This window comes from Vollenhovia emeryi, unplaced genomic scaffold (assembly GCF_000949405.1).
Source record: "Vollenhovia emeryi isolate VEMERY1.0 unplaced genomic scaffold, V.emery_V1.0 DF939269.1, whole genome shotgun sequence".
Taxonomy (NCBI): Eukaryota; Metazoa; Arthropoda; class Insecta; order Hymenoptera; family Formicidae; genus Vollenhovia; species Vollenhovia emeryi.
In genome coordinates, this window is record NW_011967097.1 from 260,170 (window position 1) to 268,813 (window position 8,644).

General features: G+C 44.0%; 1 protein-coding gene across 5 annotated transcripts; it reads right to left on the reverse strand.

The window, feature by feature from the left end:
- Positions 1 to 390: 390 nt before the first annotated feature.
- On the reverse strand, positions 391 to 8,387 carry LOC105559462 (receptor-mediated endocytosis protein 6 homolog). 5 transcript variants are annotated; one of them, XM_012007751.1, is made up of 17 exons: positions 8,195 to 8,387; positions 7,568 to 7,784; positions 7,347 to 7,490; positions 5,871 to 7,212; positions 5,605 to 5,786; positions 5,002 to 5,161; positions 4,590 to 4,763; positions 4,337 to 4,498; positions 3,938 to 4,196; positions 3,758 to 3,846; positions 3,263 to 3,672; positions 2,710 to 3,175; positions 2,310 to 2,536; positions 1,950 to 2,206; positions 1,665 to 1,876; positions 1,203 to 1,588; positions 391 to 1,133 (listed from the first exon to the last, which is right to left on the reverse strand). In XM_012007751.1, the coding sequence occupies exons 3-17, from the start codon at positions 7,476 to 7,478 to the stop codon at positions 1,002 to 1,004; spliced, it is 4,590 nt and encodes a 1,529-aa protein (XP_011863141.1). In that variant the 5' UTR covers positions 7,479 to 7,490; positions 7,568 to 7,784; positions 8,195 to 8,387; the 3' UTR covers positions 391 to 1,001. The 5 variants fall into 5 exon arrangements, with proteins under 5 accessions (XP_011863141.1, XP_011863145.1, XP_011863143.1 ...); XM_012007755.1 differs by having other exon boundaries at positions 3,263 to 3,294; positions 3,400 to 3,672; positions 7,568 to 8,387; XM_012007753.1 differs by having other exon boundaries at positions 7,576 to 8,387.
- Between the last annotated feature and the right edge of the window lie 257 nt (positions 8,388 to 8,644).

The following is an 8,644-nucleotide window of genomic DNA, read 5'->3' on the forward strand; positions in this document are numbered from 1 at the left end:
GTGATAATTATTACTAGTTGTTTATTATAAATAAGAACGAATCACTCTTGTGTACCAGTTAAATTGCTACATTAAAGTGTTGATATTATACTCGTTCAAAGTGCGTCTCAATTCGATTCCCCCCAGGAAATCTCGCCTCCCCCCCCCCCCCGAGAGAGCACGCTAAGATTGCAACTTCCCTTATCATCTAGCCGGATTGTCCGTTGCGTTCGTCCACCTCGAAATACTCCGCGGTCACTCATTAGGACTGCCCTGCTTTTAAATTGAGCACTTTTCAATTTATTATTACGCTACTGATATCGATACAGCGATTCCATTAGTAATTTAATACTACTGACAGCAGCTTGACAGTAACGTAAACTATTTCGCTCATAGCATTAACAGGTATTATGCTCAAACTCACTAGTTTCTTTTATTATGCTCTTTCCCTCTACATTGATCGATTCGGATTAACTTCCCGTCTGTCTTTTTCTCCTGTCGCGATATTCCTAATACATATCCTGAGTAAAACTATATAAAAGCGCTAGGTAAGTGGTGATACTTTTCACGAATCGAGCCTCGGTTCTTGGGGAAGGTGCGCAATGTAGAAAGAGTACTCCAACACAGTTTATCCTGCTAAATGGTTATCAATTCTATATAAGTTCTGTATTGTTTACACATAAATTATAGAATATCTAAACGTTTCCTCTTTTTTTTTTCGATGTCCTGTGAAATTGTACAATAGAGTTACAAATAAAGATAAAGCCATACTTTACGTACAATCTGATTCAGTCTTTGCTAATGTTACGTAATAACGTGCGAAAGAACTAACAGTTAAGACTAAGAGGCTATTTAAGAAAATTTCAATCAAGATACTGGAAGCAACTGTTCTACATAGCTAGCTTTACACAAGATATTGGTCTTCTTCTTTACGAAATCGTCAAATTATGATTATGATACATTTCTACATTATCACCAGCATCGAATCTAATCTTATTTATCATGATACTCCTGAGATATTGTTAATCCATCGTCTTAATAAACTCGATCGCGGAGCAGAACTGCGTCCACCAATATTGTTCCTCACCCTCCAGCCGATTCCCGTAAAAGCTGTCTACATATTGAACGGTCGAAAGCAACGACGGTGGATTAGTCTGGAATTAAGCACGAGTTAACAATCGCTCTTCTTGTTAAAGTTACGCTTTCCTCCCGACCGCGCATACCTTGATTATGACGTAGACCAGCACGGGAATCAGATCGTCGGCAGCAGGTATGCCTCTTTCCGATGCCATGGAGAGAAGATTCATGATGGTAGTCGCGCAACGAAATACACACTGCAACTTATCCCTAGGAGTCTTATACGCCGATATCACAGCCAATTCAGCCTGCGCCCATGGCCAGGGGCATTCGTAATGATAAACCTTTGGAATGCGTAGGTCCTTGTGATTTGGAGTTACGACCTTCGCCAACTTTTTGATGTGATCGTGAAGAAGCTGGTCCCTATATACATCTCCGTCTCCATTTGGATAGAGCGCATTGTGGTACACCCGTGCCATTACGGTTCTTTCCACCACGACTCTCGCCAAATCCAACTGGTTGGCGCTCGCCGCTGAAAATGAGAAGCCGAGATATTCCCGATTGTTCCGCCAAGATCGATCGCGCGATAAATAATTGCGCCCACGTACATTGCCAGATCGGATCGTTGTCCATCTCGGCGTGGACCTTGCCAAGAAAGTTGTCCACGAGATCCTGTTTCTCGTCGGCCAGCGTAAGCTTTTTGAACTCGTCGCAGAAACGCAGGAGGAAAGCCTCCCTTTTCTCCAAAAATACCCTCACGCAAACGGATACAAGGTGATTATTGATAGCATCCCGATCGCACTTGACTCGCACGCATAATCTAGAAAATGTAATTATTAAGACACTTGCACGGTCCTATAAACACAATGATGATATTTGTATATAAGCAGTACCTATCTAAGTGAGCTAATGTCGACAGCAATCCCTGACGACATCTGATTAAATATGCGATGTAAGGAGATCGCTTTTGATAGTCCTCTCGAAGGGATTTGAAGAGTTTTCTACATCCATCGTCGTTAAATAGACGCACGCAACGTAAAGTTTCATGAAGATGAGCTATCAATGCCCTATCCTGCAGGTTTATAGCTTCTGCCAATTGCAGTTGCAAAAACGCAACCAACTCGTTTTCCTTCTGCGACCAACTATGTCTCTGTAATGAGATTTTGTACGCGAATATTTGAATATTAAGTAACCAATTAAAAATCGTTTCGGACGGCATAATTGGAAAAAAACAACAGATATGTAACAAGTACCTCTGAAGTATTCCATGGAATGTGTTGAAGGTCAGCAGTGCTAAGTACCATGCGTAATTTTCTTTTAGCATCCGCAAAAGCATAAGACAGTTCCACGTTATTCGGATCGATTGAAAGTCTTTCGTCCTCCACCTCTTTTGTACGAGACTGATTGCTTTCGACCGAGGCTGTGTCGCTAGCTGCGCTTGGTTTTCTCCTGTATTTCGCTAATATATCATCGGTAGTATCTGAAATTAATCAGGGGAGCAATTTATTAAACTCCCAAGGTTGCGGGAAAACTTCTCATCTTTTTTTTTAACATTACTTTTCGATCTCTCTTCGACTCGATTATACAGAAACCGTTCTGTAGTAACAAAATAATGATAATCTTCAACATTAGTTATTTATCTTGGTATCTTACCGCCCGCGACGTTACCAGATGACGTTACATCCTCCGACATGATCCTGCGCAATCTATGCCTGCACATATCGACGCCGTCGCTGCCAGCTTCGCGGTCGAAACACCTGTCGTCCGTCCCGCGAATCGCTTTACCTCTGCGATTTCTCAATGACAATTTCAATTTACCAAAGAAACCGCGCTTGTTCTTTTGATCGTCGTCCAGCAATTCCTTGTCGCCACGCTCGGCGGTCATGTCGAAGCTTATGCTCTTTGGAATAGCTCCCGTTGATACGCTCGGTTTGGAGAAAGTGGTGCTCGTACCATCTACCGAATCGCAAGTGCCATTAACCGTTGGCGTTGGTAAATCCGACGTTGAAATGTTGCTCTTCACACGCGGCTCTGACCCGGAACTGCTGCTGGACGTTAAGCTGGCCGTGCTCAATCGGCCTACGGTATCCGCGCCTGACGTCATACAGCTGTCCAGTTCCTGATTGGCAAAAGTCACGTTAGGTCCGTAACATCTTCGGCGAGAAAGCGACCGCCTGACGGAGAAGTTACGCAAAGAGATACAAACCTCAGTTTTCACGTCACCGTTTTGGGACTTCTCTGGTAAAACAGGCGCAGAAATATGATTAGCTAATAGCAACGCCGGTGCGACTGCAGCCGCAGCGATGTGATTGTGCGCAGGTGCTTGACGTTCAACTTGCTTACCATTGTCGATTTGAAGTTTATCTATCAAGTGGACCAGCCTGTCGTCCCGTAACGATTTACCGTAATCCATATTGCTTATATTGTTAGCGTTTTTGTCTACGTATTCCATTGTACTACGTCGGTAATCGGACTTGGTTCCACCGCGACCTGTTACGTTTGACGACGACGGTAACGGAGACGTTGTGGGCGACGGGTGTACTATCAAAGTCGCTACGCCGGAATCCTCTTGGATCCCCGAAATTGACGAAAAGGTGACGCTCGAACCGTCCGGGCCTGGAATCGTTAATTATATCAGTCGCGATTAAAAGTCACTTGACGACGTTGTTAATACTGTGCTATATAATTACAGTATACTCACATGGAGTTGCAGATTGAAGGGTTTCCTCATTTCCCTCGGAATCAGCACGGCTCTCTATCTCGATCTCGGATCTGGCTGTATCGTCGGACCTGTGTGAATATTGCAATAATTAGAAAGGTACACCTTACTTCAAGTGGAATAATATTTTACGAATGTAACGTGTAGTATGTAATAATATACCTGGCAACACTAGCAGTGTCGTCGGTATCTACTTCAGTCAATCTTTCCGAGTCGCTAGCTAATACGTCCGTGCTCCAGGCTTCAGAGGCGGTTTCACTAATGTCTAACATGGTTGGCGTGGGTTCGGCCGGCAGCACAGGTGCAACCTGTTCAGGAGGAACGGCGAGCAGTATTCGATCCTGTTGTTCAACTATCTCGCTATCTGAGGCCAACACGTCAGTAGACCAAGTATCGGATACCATAGAAACAGTCTCATCTCCTAAAGAAAAAAAAATACAATGTGTACGTAATTATAATGTAAGTAAAATAATAACTGATTGGTGAAAATCAATTTTGCTATTGAATGTTGAACGCTTAAGTGAATTATTTACATAAACGTATTTATCAATTTGCATTTACCTTCGATAAGCTTCTTAATCTCAAATTTACAAAATTTGTCATCAATTTCGGATCGACTTTGTTTAGTTGGGATATTAGGCGGCGGCAAATCTAATTGCCTCACTTCACCTGCAGCGCGTCCATCGTCTCCTTCAGTAATCTGGGACGATGGCGTATCTCGACCTGGCGATTACATAAATTAAGTCACATAATCTGTAGTTGCAATCTATATTAAATATGTAAAAAAAGGAAACAGTTGAATAGGATTAAGTACCAGATATATTTGGAGTTCCTCTACCAGACACATTAGCAGACACCATGTCTGAGAGATTATCGTTTTGATCTTCCGTCTCTAATTCTAGAGAAGAAGCGACACTGTGATTGGAAGCGGCCTCTGATACGGCTTCCAAATTATCGGACGTATTGCCAATTGATCCTTCGAACAATACTAATTATTTTTAATGTAGATGTGTTACGAAAGCCAAGCAATAAATTCTTTAATGTTCACATCTAGTAATTTCTAATGACGCGAGACATAATAAATTAAAAATCAAATGAAAAAATTATAGAACATATAAAACAAATTTAATGAAATGTGCAAATGTCAATTTTAGTTAGCTGTTTAAAAAAAACACGAACGTTATAAAAGCAGTCAGTATTGTACTCGGTATCGGTAATTGATATACCTTCGTCATGTGATAGCGAAAATCTAGTCCTCTTCTCTTGCGTTTCAATGCGCTCGACGCTGCTATTATCTTGTCGCGGGTGTTCAGTAGAGGCGTCATCAGGCAGATTCAAAGTAACAGGTCCGTTCCCCATACCACTTTGAAGCTCCATGCATAAAACCTACAAATAACGAAACCAAAAAGTTTCACTTGATAGTTTCAATCGTTAATTTTAAAATCTAATACTTGCTTAGGATTTTGGTGCACAGGCATGAAGGGAAACAAATTATTTATATTACCAGTGTAGGAAAATTGATAACTGACACAACTGGCAATTTTAATTAGAGAAAATTTATTGCAAAAAAGTATCACCTCAGCCAGGGTTTGAACCTGGACTTCCCTACACTCTAGGCGGGCGTCTCGCCAATTTGACCACCGAGACACATTTATATTACAACTTTTTAGAAAATTGTGTAAAATTACAATTTGCAAAATAAATATGTCTTCTCGAACCAAGCAATATATAATTTTGTACAAACTACATGTGCAAAACGTAATTTCTTACTAAACATATAAAAAATGAATCCACAGTATATAATGAATTTATTACATATATGAATTCACCTTTTGTTCACTGAGCAGCCCAACAGATTCCCCAATTGTCGGGCCGAAAGGTATGACTAGCACGTCTTGAGAATTTTTATCCAAAGTCTCCTCTTCAGAGACAGCAGTGCCGTTAATTTCCTCACCACTTTCGTTCGTTACATTTGGTGAGAATGTAGCCATCCTTATACCACGTCCTTTTCCTATTATGAAGTATTTTAATGTTAGACTATTGACAATTAAGACGCGCCTGCACAATCGTTATTACATTATTTATGTAAATGTACCTTTTCCTGCAGCAACACCTCGTTTGCTGGGCGTTTCCAAATATTCATTACTTAGCTTATTATTATGCAGTAAACCCGAAGGCAATTGCGACAGCATTTCTGCCAATTGTTTCCTATCAAACGAATTATGCAATATTGTTTCTCCATTGTTATCACCAGCGATCGTGTTCAAAAACGTAACTAAGGAATTGAGTTCACTTTCCGTAAACAGCGCCGCGGATCGTGACAGGCCTTGAAATTTATTATTGTCGATTATCGTTGGTTCCTCCTCCAGCTCCTCTGTCGCGCCGTCCAGCATCGAGTCTATTATGGAAGACACCGAATCCTTCTCGAACTTTTTGTATAGATCAATAACTTTGTTATCGATACTCTGATACTTTTGTAGCGAGAGCATTTGTAAAATTTGCCCAACTTGCATCAGATTAAACCTCGCGACGTAACTAATCGGTGCATCGGTGATGCCGTAAGGCTCGGGATTAACTATAGCGGGACAAATGAAGTACGTGAATACAAGATCAGTGCACATGGCGTGCACCTCCTTTGGGTCTACATTTCCGTTCTTACTGAGAAGCCCCGCCATTTGTCTTACAAGCCAGCAAACACTCGTTGGAAAGCAGTGGATCGTTTCGCGGATGTTGACGATGAATCTCTGCGTGATACGAAACAGAGAATTAACTGTCCACAGTCTGTAACGCTGTAACTTTGCTTGATACTCGGTCGTGCCCTCTTTCCCAAACTTCTTCAATCTCTCCGCGGGTGGAAATCTAATAGGCGCTTTATCCGGATCGATATCCAGGAACATTTCGTCTTCCATAAGTAACTGCACTATAGGGTTGTGCAGGGCTGCCGTCAAGAAAAGCTTCGCGGAGAACAGGCTTTCGTGGAAGATCGCGTAGAACCTGGAGAACGCGCAAGTGCCGTGCCTGAGCAATCTTCGCGGGTTGTCAGACGGAATTATCTGCAGCAACATAAGATGCCTGAGCAGCTGGAGGACCAGGCTCTTGTCTTCCGGCAGTATGCAGCTGCCGTATAATCCGGCGGCCAAGCACTGCACAATTGTCTGCATCGACTCTGGAACGACCTTGTCCCCCTCCACCAGGCACGAAGCTAACAGCTTGGGCGACTTGCGCAGCGCGCCCAGAAACTCTCCGTAGGACAAACACGCCTGGTAGCGCAGATACTTGTACGCGTCGATGAAGTGCGAGTTTTCCAATGCGTTTGCTCTTAGGCAACACGACGCCGGAGTGCAATCCGGCCTCGCCACTATCAAGCGATTCAGATTGACTCTCTGCTGAGCAGTTATCCATGCTTGCTGCGCTAACTGCGACGAAACGTACAAGACCTAAGCACGACAGGATCTTATTTTACAAACATTTCTGTTAAATTAACACGTATAAAATCCTATTCCTTTTCTTTTTATATACAACATTACAGTCGACTGCGTTATGCAAGGGTCTAGCGGCGAATGGCACCTACCCGTTCGTTAAGAGTCTGCAAGTTCTGCTGTTCCGAATTGACAAACAGCCTCTCCTGCCGCAAATGACAGGCCAATTCCATCATGTCCCACTGTAATGTCCCGTGGGAATCGATACTGTTAATCGATGACATTATTGGATGTACCTTCAACGTGAAAAACAGGCATAGAGGGACGAATCGTGTCACAATCTAATTGAGGAAGCGTCATTTGCCATAATTACTTGCGTACAATCCTCAGTCGGTTGTCCTGCGCATTAATAACAATCGGGGCTGGACGCACGTGGAACTACTTGTCGATGAACCTCTGCCACAAGACTCTCGAGCGCATATGCTTCGTCTCTCCGAGTCACGAGGCTCGCGCGTGTAAAATGTGTACTTGTGAGAAAGAGAGAGAGAGGGGGAGGCAGAGAAAGAGAGAGAGAGAAAACGTCGCTTCACCTGATGGAGTAAACAAAGATCTCAATTCGGGGCAGAGCGCGATGACGGATCTCGGATATTGCATAACGCGAATATGCGAGCGTGCTTTCGCGATGATATCATGGGAATGGAGCTCAAGGTGAAACGAGGCCGAACGCCCGCGTCTCGCCGTGAAACGTCACGGGGAAAACGCCGTCGAGTACGAGACGGACGGGTGTCGCGCCTCCGGCGGGCCCGTTGCCGTTATCGTATCACGCGTGAAAAATAATCGCGTGCGCCTCCTTCTAGTCGCGCGTGCACTGTGTATTTACGTATGCACATACGTTTTCCCCCCGATTCCGCGCGCGCGCGCGCGCGCGCGAGATCCAGCACGCGTGACAGGCCGAGCGGCGGCAGGCGTGTCCCACCCCGGGCGATAACCGAACACTTACGCGTCGTCGGGAATGACGATCGCACGATTCGTTGTTGTCGCACGCGGGCCAGAGCAACACCCCCAATGATACACGCACATCTTCTGGTTGTAGGTTAGATTTTTTCTTCTACAAATGGCCGCGGGTGCTGCGCGTACCAGCTCGTACGAAGGACGTGTATACTGGTGTATACATACATGCATACGGCGTTCCTACTCTTTGGCGATACGGGTGCGTTTCCACTGAGCGCGACACGCGCGATCGTCCAGTGAGCGTACATAGAGTGAGATACGTCATAATTGAAGTGAATGATTGGTTAATTTTTACGTCCTACGTCGTTGTAGTCGTAAAAGATGAAGTTCAACCACAGTATAACCACAGTATAACCAGTAGTTGCACTCTCTGTCGGCGCCTTTGATCTGGGCGTTCTCAATTTTCCGCCATGTTTTTATTCGCGCCAACAGTGTACCA